At 37.6% G+C, this 24,835-nt stretch overlaps 3 protein-coding genes across 6 annotated transcripts; all 3 read right to left on the minus strand.

Annotated features, from left to right (window-relative positions):
• Positions 1-344: 344 nt before the first annotated feature.
• LOC120001767 (protein ENHANCED DISEASE RESISTANCE 2-like) lies at positions 345-8,192 on the minus strand. Its single transcript, XM_038850226.1, has 22 exons — positions 8,118-8,192; positions 7,758-7,917; positions 6,887-6,961; positions 6,735-6,788; positions 6,591-6,656; positions 6,450-6,508; positions 6,112-6,242; positions 5,993-6,039; positions 5,818-5,915; positions 5,607-5,702; positions 5,442-5,506; positions 5,267-5,338; positions 4,750-4,896; positions 4,325-4,632; positions 3,282-3,345; positions 2,994-3,172; positions 2,409-2,510; positions 2,241-2,291; positions 1,992-2,135; positions 1,636-1,731; positions 821-922; positions 345-678 (listed from the first exon to the last, which is right to left on the minus strand). The coding sequence occupies exons 1-22, from the start codon at positions 8,177-8,179 to the stop codon at positions 586-588; spliced, it is 2,271 nt and encodes a 756-aa protein (XP_038706154.1). The 5' UTR covers positions 8,180-8,192; the 3' UTR covers positions 345-585.
• A 1,991-nt stretch (positions 8,193-10,183) lies between these two features.
• LOC120002776 (UDP-xylose transporter 1-like) lies at positions 10,184-18,249 on the minus strand. The gene is made up of 8 exons (XM_038851588.1): positions 16,938-18,249; positions 16,614-16,734; positions 16,283-16,467; positions 11,355-11,422; positions 11,145-11,277; positions 10,859-11,020; positions 10,478-10,750; positions 10,184-10,375 (listed from the first exon to the last, which is right to left on the minus strand). The coding sequence occupies exons 2-8, from the start codon at positions 16,732-16,734 to the stop codon at positions 10,298-10,300; spliced, it is 1,020 nt and encodes a 339-aa protein (XP_038707516.1). The 5' UTR covers positions 16,938-18,249; the 3' UTR covers positions 10,184-10,297.
• LOC120002774 lies at positions 18,075-24,317 on the minus strand. 4 transcript variants are annotated; one of them, XM_038851585.1, is made up of 17 exons: positions 24,106-24,317; positions 23,597-23,725; positions 23,332-23,423; positions 22,882-23,021; positions 22,573-22,684; positions 22,377-22,487; positions 22,043-22,147; positions 21,521-21,604; positions 21,325-21,440; positions 21,063-21,164; positions 20,866-20,979; positions 20,715-20,771; positions 20,509-20,575; positions 20,009-20,062; positions 19,739-19,813; positions 18,495-18,530; positions 18,075-18,364 (listed from the first exon to the last, which is right to left on the minus strand). In XM_038851585.1, the coding sequence occupies exons 4-17, from the start codon at positions 22,899-22,901 to the stop codon at positions 18,272-18,274; spliced, it is 1,146 nt and encodes a 381-aa protein (XP_038707513.1). In that variant the 5' UTR covers positions 22,902-23,021; positions 23,332-23,423; positions 23,597-23,725; positions 24,106-24,317; the 3' UTR covers positions 18,075-18,271. The 4 variants fall into 4 exon arrangements, with proteins under 4 accessions (XP_038707513.1, XP_038707514.1, XP_038707512.1 ...); XM_038851586.1 differs by lacking the exon at positions 23,597-23,725; XM_038851584.1 differs by lacking the exons at positions 23,332-23,423; positions 23,597-23,725.
• Between the last annotated feature and the right edge of the window lie 518 nt (positions 24,318-24,835).

The following is a 24,835-nucleotide window of genomic DNA, read 5'->3' on the forward strand; positions in this document are numbered from 1 at the left end:
CTAGACATGTGGTGGGCCCATAGGCCCACAAGCATAAAGCATTGTTCGTTCGTGCTTAGACATTGCTGGTTGGTTGCTACTTCCTACCCATTTTCTCCCGGATCCGGGTGAGGTCGGTTGGATCCGGTGTTTTTCAACACTCGAGTCCTTTTTCCCCTACTTGCTATTGCAAACTACAAAGATCTGGCATAACAGTCTGAATGAGGAGACCACGGCGTTGAAACTTGTGAGCCAGTCGCTCATTGAATTTTGACAAGTTATCAACGAAACCATGCATAAAGACCCAATAATATCCCCAGCAAAGTGAATTCTCAGAACTCAGAAGGCTCCCAATATCACGTGACTACCGAATGATAATTGATCACTAATTAACAACATCGTCTTTACAACAATGGGTCTTCTTCCATCCTAGTGATATATACAAGCCGTATATAAAAATATTAATCTGATTGAATAAAAGAATCGACCTTTCGCAAGTTGGAGCATACACATCCTACCATGACCCTCGATGTGATTTATCTTTGAAGACTATGCAAACCCAACTTCCGGTTGAGTCTTCACCAAGTGACACATGATTGAAAGATATCATGGTCTCAACAAAATTGATTTAGCGGCATCTAGATGATTAAGCCGGCAGGTTCCCAGTAGGTACTCTGGAAGTTCCTCTTGAGTATTAGCCTATGAAAAACAGTGACAAGTAAGCAAAGGCGCTGGGTTGATAATGAGTTGACATAGTTGGGGACATTATTTTGAGGTGAATATATTTGAGAAAGAGAAATTATAGAACCTATGTCATCATTTTAAACGATAAATGGCATACCTGAATCAAAAATGACATTTCAATAACCAAATTGTTGAGGTAACCAAGAACAAGACTAACCACACCCCTTGCAACTGTTGATGATCCAATATCAATCCCAAGCTGAAACAATAACCAGAAAATTTGAAATTAGCAACACTAAAACTCAAAAATATGCTGAAAACTTTGAAGAATTTTAACTCAATGGTTTCAGAATTAGATTCATAGCATGACTTTTCACCAACATGGTAATGACAATCTAGTAAGCTAAACCAGGTAAAGTTGAACGATCGATGAAAACAGAGACAAGCTAAATTTTGAAAAGGGCAGGCCAAAAACTTCTTTCTTTCTGACCATAACAGAGGTATCCCACACACCTTATGCAAGCTCCTTCCAGTAATATTTTCTGATTTTCTTCAATTAGCTTGTTATTAGTGAATTAACATTACCACGAGCTTAGTGATGCAAAAGCTAGATCACTAATGTATTGGTAATCTATGTTAAAACGAAATATATTACTATCCCTTGTTGATAAAATAGAGAAGACAACTGTAAAATTGAGGTATTTGTTCAGCCACTCTTGTTTCACTTTCATATACAGGAAGTTTTCGGCTCAATACTCAAAGGTTTCCCCTTTTTTCCTTTTCCAGAAAGTTTTCAGCTTAGGGAGCTTGCCACCAGGGCAACATATATAAGAGATGTGCATTAAAATGTCAATGCGTTATCTTAAGAGCTGATAGTGATCACAACAAACAGTAGTTGTTGGTCTCTTCAAGACATTTTCAACATTACCAATTCCCATAAAATGTTAAATTTAAATTTCCACTTAAGTTTACCTCCAGGTAGTTCTTTCCATGAAAATAATTAATTTCCAAAGCTTGACCTATCAGGCATGCTTTCTTGCCCACACTCTGCCTTACTATCCATGAGCCCTGAGAAAGTAAATGAATCACGCGAATACAATTAAGAACACAGCAGATTGCAAACTAGAAGACTCGCTGTCCAGAAACAGAGCCGGGAAAAAAAGCTGGTGAAAATTGAACATACCAGTGTGTGTACATATATATATATATATATATATTTCCCATGTTCTATATTTTACATCTTTTAGCAGTACTGTAAGAAGACTTAACCTATCAGTAGATGTAATAAATGCATAGCCATCCAAAATGCAGCAACAAGAGGTACCAACCTTAGATATGTAAGGTATGAGCTTAAACCTTGAATTTCTATAAGCATCATCTCCCTTGATAAAGCTCTCCAGCAATGGGGCATCTTCCACGGGTGAATTCATCATATAATATAGTGCAAGGCTATATGTTGTTGAACCTGGGACCTGATACATAATAGATTATCTTATGTTTACTGTTATCCACAAGCAAATTGTAGCAGTCAATGGGATCAAAGGTTGGTTGAGGAAAATCAAAAGACTTAATTTTACCTGTATGTTTATAATAAAGAAGAACTCTGGTCCACCCTGTGCTGCATATTTCTGAAGAAAAAGTTAAGGATTATTTTCAGCCACAACTCAAAAGTATTACCAGGATCTCCTTTATGATTAATGAACTTGATTACAGAAAAACATTGCAAGACACTATAAGAAGTTAACCTGAACAATGCTCCCAGGACGACCTCCAAGATCATCTTCTCGCTTGTCAGATCTAAGCCAGTCTGCAGCAACCATTTGCATCAACGTGCCCTTTGCCTTGACCTGGAGTGGACAAGGTAAAAGAACAGAGAGTTATACCACAACTGGAAATGGAAACAAAGTGACTTAAAATTAACAGGTGAGTTGGATTGAAAACTTCTGCCTGCCATTATAACAATATGGTCTTCGTTAAGTATTCACTTCCACAAATTAGTATAACTTAGAAGTTAGAAGTATAATCTTACTTTTACAGGACACAGCGGTAAGAGTTGTCTCATGCCTTCGTTTATTATTTAAGACATACTACATGGGCTGATAGAAGAAGAAACAACTTACAACAAACACTCATTATTGTTAAGTGAACAAAAGAGATAATATACATATCACAATTCCTCGTCGCGTTCTTAAGCAAAGTTGCCATCTAATTGTTTCTGGCTTCTTTGTTGGTGGGTATTTGCCATGGGGAAATATGGGGAAAAAACCCTGTAGAACCACAAGCAAATACAAAAAATGCAACTTTTAATTGCTAAGAATAGCCATTCACACCTTTAGACGGTCTTTAAGGTAAGTCTTTCCACGAATTAAAAAGCTGGAAGGATCAGCCATTGCCCAACTGGAAGGTACTGAACAGGTAGGATCTTTAGGAAGAGTGGTCCCATAGCAGTATGAAATACTGTCTTCCCTTGCCATATCTTGAACTAAGTCCATGTAACCTCTCTTCTGAACTGCAGCATGGGTAATTAAATCATTCAAGAAGACAGATTTCTATATTGCAGAAGTTATAATTGTTTTTTTGTTGATCATGTTTGCACTGATTAGCCAAATTATAGGTACCTGCAAGGTCATGCAACTTCTTGACAAAACCAGCAGCTGTCGATAACTTTGGTGGACGAGTATCCTGCAACTCACAGCGACACAATAATCAAGTGAAGAAAACAAATGCAAAGTTGCAAACAACATATGAAATGCAAAAACATTAATATAAGCAGAGAAATCACATCGCTTATAAAAGAACGAAGCAAAAGGCAAACCCAAGACATGTAAGATTGGTATTACGAATGCTGCCAAAGCGAGTGACAAGAGATAAACACCCGCAGACTTGCCTCGACACTGGACAATCAAAACCGTTGGTCGTATGGCATTTTAAACCCAACACCTAATCCAGGCTGTTCTGCAAAGAAAAACCAATTACCGTATCCATAAATAGCTGACATGTGCTCCTGGACTTTTTTTTTGTCCTATTTCCTTTATTTGGCTGTCTAAGATGTGATGTTTCACACACAACACTTCCAAACCCCAAAAGTCTAACTTCTGTCTTTCTTCTTGATGACTAACGACAGTTTAAAAACATCTGATTTTGTTTTAACGTGCATGGACTGAAATTTCACATCTTTACACAACCTACTAAGTGAAAAAGTAACCTATGGTTTCAGTTTCCGAGACAAAACCTGCATTAATCTGGTCTCAACTTAGACCGTGCTGGCAGTTTCAAAGGGGGGTATTATTTACATTTACAGAAACACCTATCAGTTCTGAGACAAACTGGTCGAAATTGCCCTATTATGCACTTGATGAGGCTTACCTGGTTCAAACCTTAAGTACAAAGGTTTAAATTGAGAAAGATTTCCACCAAACCTAATTTATATAAGCAGAACACTATCCGGCCCAATTTTGTAGATGAATACATCAAACAGACTAAAGGAGGGGACATGGAGAGAAAAGTGCCCAGCCACCCATAATCACTCATATGCTAGAAACTTAGAACGTCATATCAATGCCCACTGAGTTTCATGCCTTCCAAAGCAGTTCATATCATTGAGAATCACACAAATGCCCAACTGTCTTCAACAAGTAACAAGAACTCAAACCACTTATACCTGAGAGTGAATATCTGAAACATGCTCATAAGTCCAACCATCTTCTGAATGGTCATAGTCAGATGGTTCGGGAAAGTCAAAAAACTCATCAGCAGCATCATTTAAGCCAACAAGGCTTGCATGGTCTGAAGGCTTTCTATCCAACTCCACACTTACAGATTCCTTAGTGTTCCCCTCCGCAGGCAGTATTTGGCCATTAACCTTGCATGCCTCTTCACCTTGGTCCAACCTAAAACTTCTGGCCAACTCCCGTGATGGATCAGAGGAATGACAATTTCCTAGTTTTGCCTTAAACAACTCGCGCAATGCTGCAAAAAAAAAGGGTATTATTTCAGTTCACGAATCACAACCAGGAAGAACATACCAATCGAAAAAAAATATATGGTATTAGACACATCCATCTCTAATTAGCAGTTGTCAATTACCAGCTACTCTCCCAAGCATTCGGATAGTAATAGATCTAGCCGAGGAAGGTTTAAGATACGATTTCCAGCATTTCCAATCAATAGCAAGCATGTGCTTTACCACTGATTGTCTGCCTTGGCTCACAGGAGATATAACGTATCCGCCACCTGCAAAACCTTCCAATATGTTATGCAGTGCTACCCAAGTGCCACCCAGAAAAGGAAAATAAATGGTGTCTTTCCAATCACTATCACTTAAGTGATCATAGTGAACACACATAGCAATGATTGCATGCCACAACTCTTAGCAAGTCCGATGATGGTAAAAATAGCAGTAGTTAAATCGTGGTGTAGAAACAAAAGAAATACAAAGAAATGCTCTGGATTATACATGACACACGCGCACTGAGATATGTAAACAACATCAGATCAGTATTTATGCATGTGCTGGATATTTCTTTCAAGATGGCCCACAGAAAGACAGAAAAACAAAAGAAAGAAAAAAATTTATCTTGTACTTCTAACTGTTAAGCATTACTTTTAAGGCAGGCACGGACATAGCCTTTCTGCGGCAGACACTTCTTGTGAAACAGCGAATGGTAGAGGATAACTGGGACAGACAAAAGACACAGAAAACTAGAAAAGTTTAGTCTTCAGTTTTAATGGATTGTAGGCAAAATGATTGATAGGTATTTTCTCTAGATCAGTACTACCATATGTTCCATCATCTTCCCTTCGCCAATAGCGTCGCAAAAGAAGGTCTCTACGTTTCATTCCCCTGTAAAATACCACAGATGGGAACTCCTTGTAAGTTTAAACTTAAATTTTTCATTAGAAAGACAAGAATAAGTGTTTAAGGTCTAGAATCTAGATGTTACCATGGTAACCAATCACTATATAACTGTTTGTGAATAATATCCGTGTGACCATCAAGGTGCTCAACCACACTCCCTTTGAGAAAACAGAAGTCCCATCTGTAAGGACACAATTGTATTAGCCTCAAAATGCTCCTACTGTAAAACAACATAAATCATGAAATTTAAAGAACAGAAAAGCTTTGATGCATGCATGAATAATAGGTAAACTTACTCTGATCTTGAGGGACCAAGGGATATAAGTGTTCGAAAAATGGCTTCTGATGTTCCATCAACCACACCCACAGCCATTATTGCCGGATGATCATCCCACTGCCAAGGTAAAAACATATTAGTCAACATGTTCTCATTCTAAAACCAGTATATGGTAAACTAATAACTCTACTGACCTTCCCATGAGAATCCCTGTACTTCGCTTCTTTAAATAGACGAAGACCTGCAGACACTCATGATATGAGAAATGGAACATCAACCAAATCCCACAGCTCATTAGTAATTCTGTGCCTACCATTCTGACACCCAAAGATAGTCCATCGTGAAGGTGCAACAACATCAGATGTCAAGGGATCAATGCGAGTGGAAGAACAAAGAGTCCAATCTATTGAATTTGAGGGATTTTCCCTAGCGAAGCCACTCAATCTGTATTCATGGAAAACTAGTAAGAACTCAAAAAACATGGACACTACAAGAATAAATCACAATTCATGACCACCATTTTTTGCAAATAAATGCAAGACCTGTTTCTGTGGAAAGGCGTAGGGTTCAAATTGAAATATATTACACGAATGTTCCGAGAAATTGAAAATATATGTAACAAGAATGCTTATTAACGACACAGTATTATACCTAAAGGACTGCCAGCTGCTCTTCGAACAACCAGCATTATTTCCTGGGTTGGGAGCACCCTACGTATAACCTTAAGAGTCAGCCTCTTTGTTTAAAAAATAATGGTCATGCGGTTTATTAACAACAGAAAGAATTTGGAACCTTCAAGGCTGTTTCCTGAAAGGAATGAATCCACCTTGCTGCTTCTTCAGGACTGCTTGCTCCCAGCTATCATATTTAGATTTGATAACTCAAACATTAAAATTTATTCAAAGTCATTGATGCTTTATAAAATAGGCACCTCACCTTCAATTGATCATTGTGATTAGAAGTATTATAAAGCGTGAATATGAAGAAAACCTGCAAGTGCATAAGGATTGGTAAGAAAATATAATGCCGCAAACAGATAACAAAAATTAAATTTGAAAAATATAGCTATGACTTTCCATTTCTCATACTTTTCTATGAATGCTCTCTCTCCCATTGTCCATAACTCGAATGCAGGAATCTATAATTGCACTTCTGACAGGATCCTGAGAAGCACGAGAACCAAAAAAATTTCCATGATACTTTATCTACACAACATGTCTGAATCTATGAAACAAAGAGATAACAAAACTATGACAGCCTTCCTAAATAAAATAGGCTACGAACCTGACACAAACAGATTGCAATAAAGAAAAATGAACTTGCGAGCTCACTCATGATAGACATGATCAATTCTGGATAAGTTAGTACACTGATATCACTATAATCGTATCAAGAACTCCATTGATATCACTCCAACAAGAGAACACAATATCTGTATATCTACCAGATAACAGGAGTTAAGTTAAAATCAACCATGTCTTATAAACACTGTGACAGCAGATTCCTAACATAGTGCAGATAGTGGCAAATGGCAACATCAAAGCCTTTCCAAATTCAACAAACATGAAAATTACAATATCCTGCATCGTTAGATTATCAAAGATGTAAGTATAGTGACTGTAAACAACTACGAGAGGATCAAGGAAAATAATGGAGAAAAAGACTCTTCCGCATTTTATTTTTATAATCTTTGATAACTTCATCGAAAAAAAAAAATTTAAAAAAAAGATAAAATAACGATACATGTGAAAAAACTGATGCAATAAAACCTAACACCACTATTATAAGATCCAATAAAAAAATTTAAAAAAAAAAAACCAAGAAGAAGAAGAAGAAAATCAGAAGACAAGAAGCGAATTATATACATGGCCAAACAAGGTCGCAGGAAGCCAAACACAAACAAAAATTCACTACCGTCCGCAACAATGGAACGCATGCGAAGGGATTAATGTAGAGAACCTTATCATTAGAAACAGGCATTGATTTGAAGCTCCTGAGGACGTGATCTTGAAGAACGAAGTACCGTTTTCTCGAGTACTGCAATCCAATCCGGTTAGAACGAATCAAATACAGCCATCCCTCCATCCTCCCATCGTTCTCGTTCTCATACATCTTTCTCCTTCATATAAAAACAACAATCCAAATTTCTCAAGAATCTCCAACAACAATTTCACAGAAAAATTAGTGAATGCAAGTTAGTATGGGATACAGTGACGGTGATTAATCCTCTGATCCCTGTGAAAGGGATTCAGAGGAGTCGCGATCGCCTCTTCAAAAGCAAAATTAGCGACTCTTTGGTAATGGAGAAAGAAAACATACACTACTCTTCCTCTCCCACTCTGTTTATTCTCTGTTTGTTTCCCTCCCCCAAAGCAAACCATATTGGTGCGCGTACGAGACAAGGATTGGCGGACGATTGGTTACAAGTGTAATGACGGTATTGCCCCTCCTTTTGGGTTACTTTTTGTTTTTCTTTCTCTTGCATTTAATCAAAGTTTAATTCCGACCGTTGGCAAAATAAATGTGATCCATCATCTCAATTGCCTTTTTGGCATGTCTTCTTAAGCTGTCATCATTAATTAGTTTAATTGGATTTTAGAATTATAGAGAGTAGTTGCATTGCATGTATAGCTTTTAATATTGGGAAATCGGTGTTATCTATCCAAAGAGTAGTTATTAGGGGAAATGTTACTTACAAGTTACAATGACGCATATCAATTTAGCAGTAATAATATATTGCAAAATGCAGGTTATTGAGAAATTTTTTATACAATAAAAGCTAAACCAAACCATCCAGATAGGCATGGTGGGGGAGCTGCCTTCTATAGAGCCTTGTCAAACAAACTTTTCTACGTTGTCTTTCTAAGTTAATGAATAAAGCAATATGTGTGTGATGTAGGCAACACAAAACCACACTCATGTTTATAAAAAAACAAAACAAAACAAAACAAAACAAAACCACACTCATTAATCAAAGTGGTTAACAATTGTACTATTATATATAATCAACAATAGGGCGCCAATCCCAATTGACATGTCGCGGGGCATAATGGTAAATTCGGACGCTGTTTGAATTTAAGTATTTACAATTGCGCAAGACGTTGTTTTTCAGTGCATTTCTTCAATAAAAGATGGGATGGGATGGGATGGGTTGAGTTGAGTTGAGGTGAGGTGAGGTTCAACAATTATATATTTTTATTTTATTTTTCTATGACTTTTTAAAATCCATAATTTCGTATGAAGGGAGACGTAATTGCATTGGATAAGGAAAATATATTACAAATAAAGAAAAAAAAGAGTTATGAGTAATAATGGAGTGGTTAACAATTAATTAATTAATTTTATTTTGATAGAAATTGTTTTCGTGGTTGCTAAACTTGTGGGGACGTTATGATTGAGGCCCACGCACACTGAATCGTAGATTTACAAAGTAGTCGCGACATAAAAAGCGGTAGGATGTGCGCACAAGCAATGAATGCATGTGGTCTGTAGTATTGGGTTAGGCTGAGCTTCAAAGGAAACTACTTTCGGCTCTCAAACTTCTAAGTTGGCATTGTCTCTGCCCCATCAATCGTCACCTTAATTGTGATTTTTTTTTAATAATTGTCAACGAGACAAAATAAATTTGTCATTTGAATATTCGATATAAGTCTAAACTCTTGTTATCATGCACATTTAAATGGTAAATTGTGAATTTTATAAGTTTGCCCTTTAACACTCCTTTAATTAAAGTCTGAATTTTCTTTTATACATGTTCCCATGTAGTCTTATAGATATATAATATGTTGGACGACAGGACATGCATAACCCTCATTCGCGAATGCAAAGCAAGTGTGACATAGATTGGATAGTAAAAGGATTCAAGTTTCAGGAAGACGTTCCCAAAATACTACCTAATCTAGGTGGGTGTATATAGACTGGAATTAATATCCCTTCTAACAAACTATATTAAAATCTAAAAAATAGTATTTTTGAATGCCGCCTAACCACCAGTAACCAGACGACTTCTACAGAGTACTACTTGACCTGAATGGCAATAATAATTAGTTAATTAATTCACTTTTTCCCAAGTAATGAATAATTACATGTCAGCGAAAGTGCCGATGATGAATTAATTACGAATTACCATGTCATGAAATTGCCCACGTAGCCCAAGTTAGAAGATCCGGGCCAACGCCCAAAGGGTGCAATTGATGGGCCCGTCAGTGTGTCCATGTGTAATGGGCCCAACTCATAAGCTGTCGTCACTCTCTTTTAGGTTGAACGCTAAGGCCCATGGATGCAACTGACGGGCCCGGTAATGGTCCATTTGTAACCTGGCTCTATCCATAATCTATCTATCTAATCGAGCTCCGATATGGGATCGGCAAATTTACAAAGTTTAGTGAACTAAAAATGAGTATTTTTCTTATTTATAAAGAATGGAATCCATGTACACAAACAAAATGTCTTATGATAAAGATTACCAAAAAGCAACCTTAATCTGGCACAGCCAGTTCTTAAGCAAGAGATTTCTTTGGATCGTGACTTTCTACATCTTGATGTCCCAAAAGTGGTGAAGTGTCCTTATCTTTCACCTGAATTAAAAAGAAAAGAAGAACAATCGTACATATTAACATACCCATCTCAACTAAAAATTTTAATAAAAAATCAAGAAGAGAAAAAAGTAGTAATAGTACCTGAGGCCCAAGAGAAAGGTCAAGAGATTGTTTCTTTTTGTTATCTTGGGTGCAGAAATAGGAGTACAAGACCATTCCACCCATAGCAACAAGGATTCCAATAATGTTTCTTACAGTGAAAGGGTCATGCAGCAATGTGTATCCAAATCCAAGAACAAGGCATGTCTTGAGGTGTCCAAGCACTTGATATGTAACTGGAGATGTCTTCCCAATAACCATGAATGTGCTGAAGTTCACAAAAACGGATATAATGCATGATAGGATGATAAATGCCTGCACATTTGATTTCCACATACGTTGTATTATAAACAAAATTCATTGAATGAGAAGATCATTAATCAATGTTAGAGAGAAAATTAATGGAGGTGGTTGAGTAGGTACCAAGACTATAGTTGAATACTTGTAAGCAAAGACATTTTGTTTGGTGAGGAACTTATCTACTATAGGGCCAGAGACAAACAGAATTGCTGCTTGAAATGGGGCTGACTGGTAAAGCAGCTGCGTCGACGAGACGTTCAGCCTCTTTTGTATTGTGTTTGTCAGCTGAGTTAGGCATTCAAGTTAAGGAGTGACAGATAAATAAGCAATCATAGGAAGAGATCAGTTTTAATTCAAAAGAAAAAGTGAAATAATTTGATATGGTAGATGGTTTATATGAGAAGGATACAATTTGACCAACACAGGTGGTTATAATGGCCAGAATGGAAACAACTGTTCCAACAAAATTGAGCTGCAGATCAGTTATGGAGGCAATCCCTACTCCAATGAGCAAGATTAGGAGAGAAAACTTGATCTTCTCACTGCAAGAATCACAATAAGAACACACTATTATGAAAATTATGTTTGAAGTAGATTAATCTCAAGTACCATACTCAACCTGAACTGCTTCTTCAGGAAAAGAGTCTCCACTAATACAGTGAAGGGTATGATTGCAAGTTTGGTCATCTGCAACAACAGGCTGTTAAAACTGAGAGCCTATAAAGAGATGTCTGAATCTGTTCTTCCAAGTCTAAACTAGAACTTTTTCTGTAGTAAGAAAGCAACCAGAGAAAGTAATTTTCTGTCTATTATTTTCTTCTGTTCTCATTCACTTCTATATATCTTCAGTACAAAGCTAAGAGTTCTTACATAGATATTTCAAAAGAAGTCTCTGGAAGTTGTACTTCCAGTAGACTAGACAGTTCTAATAAACTTGGTCAACGATAGACAGCACCATTGACCAAGTCTAAACAAAAGTAAATCTTAACAAAATAAACCACATATCTTTACTCTAATAAAACTAATATGTAGCTAACCAGAAAGAGCATTACAACACTTCATCATTCTCAACACTCCTCCTTAAGGCACTTTCTGGTCACTCCAATTCTGGTTCTGAGCAATTCAAATTTCTTCTTTGGCAAGGCTTTAGTAAGGATGTCTGCAAACTGGTCCTCAGACCTGCAATACACCAATTTGATCTCTTCATTCTGGATTGCTTCTCTGATAGCATGAAACTTTACTCTCATATGCTTGGTTCTCCCATGTTGGACAGGATTCTCCCCAATTGCTATTGCTGATTTGTTATCACTAAAAATAACTGTGGCCTCCTCTTGCTTCTGCCCAACATCTTCTAATAATTTTCTAAGCCATAAGGCTTGATTTGAAGCTGAGGCTGCTGCCACATACTCAGCCTCAGCAGTAGATTGTGCTGTAATTTCTTGTTTCTTGGAACTCCAAGAAAACACACCTGATCCAAAAGAAAACAAGTAACCTGAGGTGCTTTTAGAATCATCAATATTACCAGCCCAGTCACTGTCTGTGTAGCCTTCAAGGTCACCACCTTCACATCTTCCATACCACATTCCATAGTCTGTTGTGCCCTTGAGGTACCTTAAAACCCTTTTTGCTGCCCCAAAGTGTATGCAACTAGGAGCTTTCATAAACCTGGACAACAAACTAACACAATACATCAGATCTGGTCTTGTTGCTGTTAAATACAGTAGACTTCCAATCAAGCTTCTGTACTTAGCAGCATCTGTAGGTTCAGCACCATCATCAACAGAAAGCTTCACATTCACTGCTAGGGGAAAGGCTGTACTCTTGCAATTATCCATATGAAATTTCTTGAGAATGTCTAAGGCAAATTTTCTTTGTGACAAGAAAATTCCTCCATTCATCTGACAGATCTCCATCCCTAAGAAATACGACATTTCCCCAAGGTCTGACATCTCAAACTCTGTCTTCATAACTTCTTTAAACTGCTGCACCTCTTCTGAATTGCTTCCTGTAATGAAAAAATCATCCACATACAATGAAACAATCAGTTTTTGCTTCCCTTCCTTGATATACAAGGTAGGTTCATTCATACTCCTCCTAAAGCCATGCTCCACCAAATAAGAATCAACTCTACTATACCAGGCTCTAGGAGCCTGTTTTAGGCCATAGAGGGCCTTGCTCAACCTGTACACAAAATTTTCTCTGCCAGGAACCACAAATCCTGGAGGTTGCTCTACATATATCTCTTCATCAAGAAAGCCATTCAAAAAAGCTGATTTGACATCCAAGTGATAAATTCTCCACCCTAGCCTTGCTGCCAATGCAATCAACATTGTAACTGTATCATGTCTGGCCACAGGTGAAAAAGTCTCTCCATAATCAGTTCCAGGCATTTGAGCATAACCCTTGACCACCAATCTTGCTTTATGTTTGTTCACTGACCCATCAGGGTTCAATTTGGTCCTATAGACCCATTTCAAACCTATAACATTCTGATTTTGTGGTCTAGCAACCAGCTGCCAAGTCTCATTCTTGTTAATCATCAGAATTTCGTCATTCATGGCTTGTTGCCACTCTTTGAATCTGCACGCATCTTCATAGGTTACTGGTTCTGCTAAAGCCACATTGCAGCTCTCATAAACATCAGCCACTGACTTGGACTTCTTTACAAAATTATCATCAGTTGTATCAACAACTCTTTGTTCATTCTCATCAGTAGTGTTTATGCTAGAGCTAGATGTTGTCAGAGACTGAGTAGTCCTCACCACCTGATTATTGTCCCAATCCCAGTGAGCACCTTCATCAATTTCTAAGTCTCTACTCACCATCACCTTCTTGTTTTTTAAGTTGTACACTCTATAGCCCTTTGATCTAGCTGAGTATCCCAGAAACACTCCAACCTCGGCCTTTTCATCAAGTTTACTTCTTTTTACATCTGGAATATGAGTGTAACAAACTGATCCAAAGATCTTTAGGTGTTTTGCTGATGGTTTAGTACCAAACCAGGCTTCTGTGGGTGTCACTCCATCAACAGCTCTAGTGGGAAGTCTGTTGAGGAGATATACAGCAGTGTAAACTGCTTCTGCCCAAAAAATCTTTGGCAGTTTCTTCTCCATAAGCAAACATCTTGCCATCTCCATTACTGTTCTGTTTTTCCTTTCTGAAACTCCATTTTGCTCAGGTGAGTAGCCAACAGTAAGCTGATGCACAATACCAACTTCTTCACAAAATTGATTAAAACTTGAAGAGGTATATTCCTTCCCATTGTCTGATCTAATAGTTTTGATCTGGCTGCCACATTGAGCTTCCACCATAGCCTTGAATTTTTTGAAAACATTGAAAACATGAGATTTACTGCTCAAAAAATACACCCAGGTCATCCTTGTATAATCATCTATAAACAATATAAAATATTTATTCTGACTGAATGATTCCACACTCATAGGTCCACAAAGGTCTGTGTGAACCAATTCTAGCTTCTCCTTGGCTCTCCAAGCAGAGTTTGAGGGGAATGCTTTTCTATGAAGTTTGCCTAGTTGACAAGCTTCACAAACAGCCTCACAAGCATCAAATTCTGTCAAATCCCTTACAAACCCTTTCTCCTTTGCCAACTTCAACCCTTTCAGATTAAAATGGCCATATCTTTTGTGCCATAACCAGGTATCATCCACCCTTACAGCATAAGTAGATTGACCTACTGATGTACATTTGAGTGGAAAAGAGTTGTCTGACATCTGCACCTTAACTATCTCCATTCCACCAGAATTAAAAATAGTACAACAGTAGTCTTTGAACACCAATTGGTATCCCCTCTTCAACATTTGTGGAACACTTAGTAAATTCTTATGCAAATGAGGAATATATAAAACATCATGGATTAGCTTCATACCTTTTCTGGTTGATACGGCAACAACACCCCTGCCTTGAGCCTGAACAACCTCCCCATTACCAAGTTTGACTTTTGTTTTCACTGATTCATCCAATGAAGCAAACAGTCCAATGTCCTTAGCCATATGACAAGTACACCCACTGTCAATGAGCCAGACATTAGATTCATTGGATTGTGCTGAGTGTTGTGCCATAAACAAATGATCTTCACTTTTCTGCTCATCAGTGCAATGTGCTTGCTGTGTAGTCTGTTTGCCAGACCCTTGCTGCTTCTGTCTACAATTTTTCTCTATATGCCCTATCTTATTGCAAAACCAACACTGCAATTGAGACTTGCCTTTGAATCTGCAGTCCTTCTCCAAATGGTTAGTCTTTTTACACACCCCACAAGGAGGATATTTTCCCTTCTTAGAGGCCTGCTCAGGATTCTCAGCAGATTTCCCTTTGCCTTTATCCTGATTTGAAGTCTTTCCTGCCTTTGAAGAAGGTCCCTGTTTCCAGTTCTTATGCTTGGCTTGAAATGCACCTTCAGAAACATCTTCACTTCTCATTGATGCCCTCTGCTCCTGTGCCTGCAACTTACTGCACAGTTCTGAGACAGTGAGCTTCTTGAGGTCACAAGATTCCTCAATGGCTGAAACCTTGGCCTCAAACCTCTCTGGTAGACTTATTAACACCTTTTCTACAACCTTTTGATCTGTAATCACCTCACCATACAACCTCATCTTATTAACTAACTCAACCAGCTTATCTGAGTACTCTTTTACAGTTTCATTTTCCTTCATTCTCTGAAGTTCAAATTCTCGCTTGAGAGTCAGTAATTTCACTGACCTCACTCTTTCACTGCCTTGGAACTCCTCCTTGAGCTTGTCCCAGGCCTCTTTGGCAGTCTTTAAACCAACTATTCTTGCAAAAATTACCTCAGATACAGCTGCATGTAAAAAAGAGAGGGCTTTAAAGTTCTTGGTGTGATTCTCCTTCTGCTGCTTGATCTGGTTCACTGTAGAATTTTCTGTAATTTCTATGGGTGTATACCCATTTTCAACTGTAGACCACAAGTCATGAGCTTGCAACAGTGCCTCCATCTTCACTAACCAAAAATCAAAGCCCTCACCAGAAAATACAGGAGGTGTAGGTAAGCCTGATGAACTTGTTGCCATCTTTCTCCTCTTCACAGGTCCTCCAAGATCTGATCTGCTCCGATACCAATGTTAAAACTGAGAGCCTATAAAGAGATGTCTGAATCTGTTCTTCCAAGTCTAAACTAGAACTTTTTCTGTAGTAAGAAAGCAACCAGAGAAAGTAATTTTCTGTCTATTATTTTCTTCTGTTCTCATTCACTTCTATATATCTTCAGTACAAAGCTAAGAGTTCTTACATAGATATTTCAAAAGAAGTCTCTGGAAGTTGTACTTCCAGTAGACTAGACAGTTCTAATAAACTTGGTCAACGATAGACAGCACCATTGACCAAGTCTAAACAAAAGTAAATCTTAACAAAATAAACCACATATCTTTACTCTAATAAAACTAATATGTAGCTAACCAGAAAGAGCATTACAACACTTCATCATTCTCAACACAGGCACCGTAAAACTGAATATACACAAACAGAAGGGGAAAAAAAAAACTGAGTAACTAATTATTGAGAAATGCAGTGTACCTGGTAGAATCCAACAGAGTTGAATCCAAGGCTCAGATTAAGAAGTCCAATGGACACGCCATTTAGGATGCCAAAGAGCATGACAGTCTTCATGTCAATGGATTTGGACTCAAACAAACTGAAGCGCTGAGCGGCATGAAGGGTGCAGAATGTCACCATAAGATGCCAACTGGTTAGAGTTGTGGCTGCACCCACATACGCAAGAGAAAATAACTAAAGCATCAACACATGACTAATTTAATTAATTGGCTCTTAAACAAATCAAAATTGCTAGCTACAGGGCATAAAATGTATCTATGTTAAATAGAACTATAATTAATCAAGGAGTCACCGAAAGGAAACCCAAGATTGCTCATCAAAGCTTTGTTGCAGATGACAATCGAGACAGATGATGCCACTGAAAGAAAGAGCGCGCCAATGACGCCAATCTGGAAGCTCGACATCTCCCCCATCTTCAACAGAAGCAGTTGAGGAAAAAGAAACATTTTTAGAGACAGATTATTAGAACTTAATTTAGCTGAGAAATTATGATTGGAATCGCATCCTTCATGCACAAATCCTCATTATCTAATTAATCAGGTAAGCAGGAACTCATACTGATATAATGCTAGTCAAATTGAATCTGAACTTTGCTTATATAGTTATATATACATACCTTTGATGGATGTACAAGTGTTTTGACTTCAAAGAGAGCTTGAATTCAATGCACAGACCTTAATATTGTACAAAGAGTTCTATAACAGGGTAGAGGAAAATTCCTACAGCTACATCCAACCACTGGAGTTGGCAAGACGAATCACTGCAGCAGAAGATGTTGGGGGGGAGAGAGAGAGAGGTTGTTATTGGGTTATATGAGAATGGAGTTTGAGGCACCCTTTTTTATTTGTGAGTGGCAAGAAGTTGGTGCCTAAGGCAGTTATATTTATTTAAGGAGCAACAGACAGTTTGGTCCTTGTTTAATTTAATGATGTGTGTTTTTCAGTCCTCACGTGTTTAAGCTCCCGAAAGCAGTTGACGATTAATTTAAGCAAGTATTTTAGATTGTCAAAGATGGTAGAATTTCCATCTCAACTGACAACCAACACAATTTTATACTCTGATTTGTGTACAGAGCAGTTCTAGATCTTACGACTTTCTAGTTTCTACTCTCTTGTTGTTTGTTCATGATTAATACATTATAAAACCTATGGATTGGAGACTGGCAGAAGAAGTTATGTCTTGTGTCTCCAGTACAATACAGAGATAGATATAGATGTTTTAGTTAGTAGCTTTCACCAACTCAAACTCAAAGGAGTCTTGACAAACAAGCCTGGAAGGTGAGATGAGTATTTCTATCATAGTCTAAGTGAGGGTGAGGGTATCTGCCATTGCAAGCAAAACACCTTGCCTTCCTCAAACTCAAATTAGTGTGTTTGGTGACAAGAAAGCCTTCAGTTCCACTCAAGAGAAGTCGTCCTTTTGTTTCTTGATATTCTCTGAAACATCACCATCCCCAGTAACCGGGCGTAGTCCAAATTACAACGAAAAAATATTATTTTTATTGAATGATAATCAATTCCAACTTACGAGATACCTTTAAAAACAAAATTATTTAATTCATTCTTATAATTAGTAACTTTTACCAGACTTCAAAAGTCCAAGGTTGTCCATCTCTGGTGGCCGTGATGGCTTACCTGAGCATCTACGATTTGACATCAAATGGGCAGCTGCAAAGTATGTTTTTAATTCAATACTTTAGTGCAACACCGTTTGGGGAGATGCGTAGAAATTGTAAAATCTCCTTTCTCATCTATAACTAATAATATTTATTTATAAAATACACAAAATGAGGCTTAGAAGATAATCACACCGCCTCGCGCAAACCCTCATGAAGAACCGGCCTCTAAAGACACACATCAAGGCTATGTTAAGATCAAATCGAGACGTAGAATACTCATTCAAGTCTAAGCCACAGATGTACAAAAATTGAGCCAACATTTGATCCATAGATTACCCCTTCCCAGTCTGAGACAGGTATGCACGGTCTGCATTGGCAAGTCGATTCTGGAATAAGGACCACTCGTTTCTGCACCGTTCTCTCACCTGAAATTTGGAAATAAATCATATAGACCTCAGGCATGTGCTCTGCTACCGCCTTTTTTTACCAGAAAATAAGAAATAAGAGAAATTAAAAAAACTAGAGAAAAACAAGTAACTAGACTTTTAGACATACCCCCTCCCATGGAGCTTTCCCCTTCTCTCCCTTCCCCTGAGAATTTTAGACGACAAGTAATCAGACTACGAACAACAAGTGAAAATTTTGAATATGACGGAGAAAGAAACATGTAATGAATCACAGCAATCCAAGTCTACTACTACCTATGATGGCAGCTGGGACCTTATAATATTGATCCCAAACTAGATCCTTTAACAAAGATCTTCACTGTAATGATATCCTAATAATTGTTATTACATTATTACCGAAAGTTGCCTCTCATCCGTCCATCAGATACACATGTAATAGTAAAAATGCAATTTGGAAAATCTTGCATTCAAAAATATACTTGCATGAGTACATGCAAGTGGGTGATGACTCACCTAAATAAGTCCAATGAAATTTCTCTCTCTACAAAGCTCTCTCATTTTCAATGGCAGTGTGGGGAGGAGTAAAGATCTGACCCTTCTCCTCCTCCCCAGATGTAGATCTACCACTCTGTCATATTTTTGTTGTATTTTTCTTTTTTAGGGCAACTATAGGTTTGCTAAACAATGCTTTGATGGTGGGTTTCTTAAACCAGTGGCCTCCTGTGGAGGTGAACTCTAGACCTCTTAGCGAGATGCTCTCCCCTGCGGAGATCTGTTGGTTCTAGGGGAAGCTTGGCCACCCACCATTGAGCTCCCGTCGTTGCTCTTCATACATGGTGCAAGAAGTAATCCTATCAGTCTTACAACAGATTATTTGATCTCTTGTTGCTTCAAGAATTGACCTGACTCTATATTCTATTTCTTTTTCTAGTTGTGTTTCGGCTGTGGTCATGCTGTATCTGCTTCAGTGGAACGGTGGCCATCTGAAACCCATTTCAATGGCCGGCCTATGTTTAGGTCAAAGGGCCCGCACTCCCAGTGAGTTACATTGTCCTTGTATTCCAATATTTTTCATATTTGGGGTTCCGCAATTCCTTAGCATCTACAATTCATATCCAATGGTAAAGAAAAAGTCATACAAATTTTAAAAATGAAAAAACAAAAATGTGATGTGATGTGGCACATCTCTCAAGCCATTGGATTTCAATTGTAGACTCTACAATTTAAAACTAATTGCGGAGACCCCTAATCCATATTTTTCGTTGGGTTTTATCTTGTATGTTCTCTCGTGGTTTGGGCAGCCCAATGGTGGACTGTATTCTTGTATCCTTTTATTTCCCATTGAATGAATCTCTATTTTCGTGCCAAAAGAAAAAGTAGGCGATGACTCACCTGACCACCTAGAGAAGGAATTACTTGATGAATGATCCACTGTGAATCAACTACTCCAATTTTCTCATGGGCAGGCTGCGAGGCAGGACAAGAACAATTAAGATTTTAAGGTTCAAATAGATAGAAGAAACATAAACCATCAGAAGTATGCAAGACTTTCAATCTAACGCATGAAGGTTTCACAAGAAAAGGGGAGAAAAATTTAAAAAAAAGAAGAAGAAGCCTACTACCAATATTAAAACATTGTCCAGAAACAAAGAAATTGCTAACCTCTACACATCTTCTAAGAGCAAAATCCAATCCCCATCCATGAACCAAATCATTCTGCAAGAATAGACCGTCAAAGCATTACGTTTAGTATCTTAAAAAATGAAAATTCCCGTAGAAGGTGAAAATATAATAGACCAGGCCAAATGCTCATTGTGTCAGTATCTCTCTTCCAAAAACTTTTGTTTAATGGAGAGGCACTGAATGGAGAAGATTTATATTAATACTGGTGGATGAACTGAAAGCATTCAATGTTACTCTTGCGTGGTGAACATGGAGATGGATATATCTCAACAACTACAACAAACAACAATCCCTGTACAAGACTCCTGCATTGAAAGAAGGGTCTAGGCATGACGAGATGTACACAGTCTTACCCTCACATTGTGAAGAGGCTGTTTCATTTTTGTTTGCACAAGAGACAATTTGGCTGGAGCGAAGCAACTAATTGAACTGTGAAACCCAGGTTTACCCTACACGCAAAGCCGAAAATTTCAACGCACCTGAATCATATGCCACACACAATGCCACGCATCCCGAGAAAATACAGAGGCCATAATTTCCACGAAGCTGAAAAGACCCAAGAAACATTATAAGCAAGAAAAGGAAATTATTTTATAGCATAAATGATTAAGCTTATTGTAGCATAAATGGTCATGTGCATCCACAAGAGAGAGAGAGAGAGAGAGCGGGGCGGGGGAAGACATACGCAGCACATGGAGGCAAAAGTGGGTCACTGCACCAGCCTGGTTTCTCTTCTGCAATCCTTTCCCAATTCAAACAGACAAATTAAAATATACACATAAATGAATTTTTATATATTCCACAATTAAGTACAGCACAAGAGGAATAATTCTTACTTGTGCACCTCCCTGTCACCTCTCCTCTTTGTCATCTGCCATGTCAGTCCATTATTGGGTTCAAGACCTGGTTGTGATATCTCCAGGCCATGTTTTTTAACCAATTCAATATACCTGTTAACATATATGAATCAGACTATAGCACGGGCTACTGTCAAAAATCTGGCTTGGATATAGTACTTTTTAAGAGATCTAACCTATCTCCATTAAAATGTTCCACGCCAAGATCTTCATCCCATATAAAAACATACTCATAAGCTGCCACAATATCAGGATGCAAAAACCTTTTTGCATACCACCTGACAAACAGACATGGATCAAACTATTATAGCAGGCTACAAAAGACTGCCAATACAGAAGAACACCACAAGAAACATTCTCCATTGAAAACAGTCTGCATTAGAAGGAGGCAAGGAGCCACCGAGGTTGGAACTTGGTACAACCAAAACATGCACTAACCACTTTGTTTGTCTCCTCGTGCTGATATGGATTGCACTCCTTGACCACTCAAATTCGTCCCATTCAGTTGTCCGACCATCATAGTGGAAGAGCAAAATCTGAAAATCTTCAGAAAACTACAGAAAGGCACAAAAAATACAAGCGTCAGTATTTACGGAAGGAAAACAAATAAGCCGCAGAATATCCATTTGGATACCTTTTTAACTGCTGCATTTATATTGTTCCTCTGATCATAACCTACAGTGAATGTTACTAAGTACTTTGGCTGCTTCTTCAGATCCTGCCAATATAAGGAAATCAAGTATTAGTGCACGCACAGAAATGCTTTTTTTTAATGTTGGGGGAGGGTGGACGAGACTTTCATCTAAACCTATATGATTTCAAGAGAGGGTAAGGTCATAAAAAAATTATACATCTGTTTTTGAAAATTAGGGTATGGTCATCACTTAAAACCTTATGCTCCCAAAAAGTAGGACAAGGATGCAAAACAAATATGACCTCAAACTGACAATAATGTCATTTTTCCCAAACTTGAAGAATAACAACAGCCATAATATGATGGTCAAAAGCCATCATTCCGGTGGTAACTCAAACAGTGAAGACATTGCTTTAGATATATGACATCAGAGAGAGAGGAAGATCAAAACATTCACCAGATAATACTCATAACATATGATTGTGATCAAAATTGAACCAACTAGAGAATTGCATGCCATACTTCACTGGGTTCACCCCAAAGTCTACGCAAGTAAAGGTCAGTTTCTGGGACTACAATCCCTGGAGGTAACAATTCTGCACCACGTGGATTTGTTGGGACATAAATCTGGACCAAATACACAATACCAAGTCAAATAATCAAACTGAGTCAACAATTGAGGAACGAAAAAACTAATTCAAGAGGCAGGAAGGAAATATTCATTGAAGGCAACCGGAGCAGGTTAACAAAATTTTGCATGTAACAAGCACATAAGCTAATAGGCTATAAACATACATTAAATAGGTTAGTAATCAGATCACACGTAATCTATGAAGATAATAAGTGCCATAGACACCTTGGGACCATTGCCTGATTCATCAGTGGCAAGAGAACTGCTTCTTGTAACTCTGCTTTTATTAGTTATGGCCAGATCAAAAGAGGGAATAATGCCTGAAGGTAAGTGAATCTGCAGAGTTGAAAACAAATCAAATAAGTTAAATGTTCCTATGGCAGTGTAGGCCAAAGTCACAAACTAGTGGAGGAAAATTTACCTTAGCAGAGGAAATTGATGGAAAGGATACACCAACAAAAAATCCAAAAACAACTCCAAGAATTGTCGCGAGAACAAGCCTGGCACCATCATGTGTTTTCCTACTACCTCCACTACAAAGAAAATATGACAAATAATCAAGTAATTTGAACAAACAAGCTCAAAATAGAGTACTACAAACTTACCCCAGACATAGTTTAAAATTGAAGATTCGGAATTTAGTGGAATGCAAAAAAAGATATAAGAAAATAATTTGTATCATTATTCCTGAAGAAAATGCTATTTGGCAGAGAATAAAAAAAAAACCAACCTGTGGTGTATTGTGCCCATCTTGTTATAGTTTCTACCAATTCAAATAGGCAGAAAATGTAATCACTTCTTCAAGCACCTTTGAGACCAAATTCGTTATTGTGAAGGCTTCAGGAGATCAGATGGAATCTTCAACAAAATCTGAGCCCATCACAAATATGATACCTCCAGCTTTAGGGTTGGCAACTAAATGCATTCAAAATCACAATTCTAACATAGATAAACATATTTACACCAAAAAAAATTATACCTTATTTTGACAATATTGAAGAAAAAAAAGACTCAGCAATTGTTGTATAACTCAAAAAGACAAAAGGAAGAAAAGACTCAAGTGAAGCAAACATAGATAATTGCAAACATAGTAGAGACAACTCCTTCAGGAAATATTCCAAACTGATGTTACTTTTTAGTTTTTATCATTCAACACAATAAATGCTATAGAAGTAAGTACTTGTGTGTGTGCTCGTTTGCCTTGAAAGAGGAAAGGACTTCATGGTTTTATGCCGGGAAGGAAATGGTTGCATCCATACCTAAAGCAAGAGCCTGTCAAAATAACTCAGATTCACATTTCTATCAAGTATCAACCAAATCGTCGTCACCTAAGCTAATTTTAATTCTTCTAGTAAGACTATAATTCACTTTCTATTTCAGAATCATACGGCAAAATAGTAATGGAATTTTATCACACATGTAAACCACTAAAAAAAAAGACATACCCAAAAAAATGCAGAAATTATCTTCTCTTCAGTGCTCTTCACATACAGCAAAGAATCCAAATCAGACGGGCGACGAAATTACGAGATTCAAAAACAAAGTTCAGATTCAACTACTGCATAATCCTCGATCTGAATGACAAACAAAAGTAAACAAAGAATAACAGAGCATCAATTTATATGATGACACGCACTGGATTAAATAAAGTAAACAAGCGAGAACAATTGAACACTAAAAAGTGAACTCATATTAAGAATCTTTTATTACAATGGAGTCGAAATCAATGTAAAGTTATATATATCTCTAAATACATTTATTACAATGGAGTCGACATCAATTTCAAGTTATGTATATCTCTAAATACACATAATTAGAAAGAATCGACAAATTATAATTGAAACACAAAATGAGAGCAGGAAACATGCAGATCCCATCCTTCACGAGCATTAACAAAAATCATAGAACAAAAATAATCGAATTAAGATTGAAAACGTTAGGTGTCGAAGCTTACAATGTTCGCGATCCTGTACAGAGAGCGAAAATTTTAAGGGACGGAGTAGGAGATGGAGAGAGAAATGTGAAGCAGCAAGGTACTTGTGTCGCGTTTTGTGCTCAAACTGTGAAAAATGAAAAATCAAGCTACCACAGAATTTCCACCCAAGATAAATGAAGGGTTCGTTCACGTTTTCCTGACATTGAATGATAGGAAGCCACGTCGTAGAAAATCTGGAAACCAATTGGGACTAAACGGAGCAGTTAAGTTAACGCCCTATTATATGGTTAAGTGATAATGATGGATTTTTAAATGATTGTTTATATAAGATTTGACTAAGTAATATAATACTTCATTCCCTGTCAGGCCGGCATTTATAGGGGTTTTTTTATTATACAAACGATTTCTCGTGCACCGTTTGCCGCATTTTGGCGGGTTAATAGCACTTTTAGATTCTGAATAACCCGTTTGTCGCATTTTGGTGGGTTAATAGCATTTTTGGATTTTGATTAACCTGACCCAGTTCACTTTTCAAATGTTTCAAATTGAGCATCAAAAAATTAAAATTGTTTCAAATTACTCACATGGACAGTTTTCTGGTTTTTTGGGCAGCAAAATTACTGATGTGGCTTTAAGAATTAATTTATTTATATTTGAACTGATGTGGCCATGGTGACTGGGATATTTCATAAAAAAACCCAAAAATCATAATTTCTCTTCATCTTCTTCTCACGATCGTGAGATCCAA

This window comes from Tripterygium wilfordii, chromosome 7 (assembly GCF_013401445.1).
Source record: "Tripterygium wilfordii isolate XIE 37 chromosome 7, ASM1340144v1, whole genome shotgun sequence".
Classification (NCBI taxonomy): domain Eukaryota; kingdom Viridiplantae; phylum Streptophyta; class Magnoliopsida; order Celastrales; family Celastraceae; genus Tripterygium; species Tripterygium wilfordii.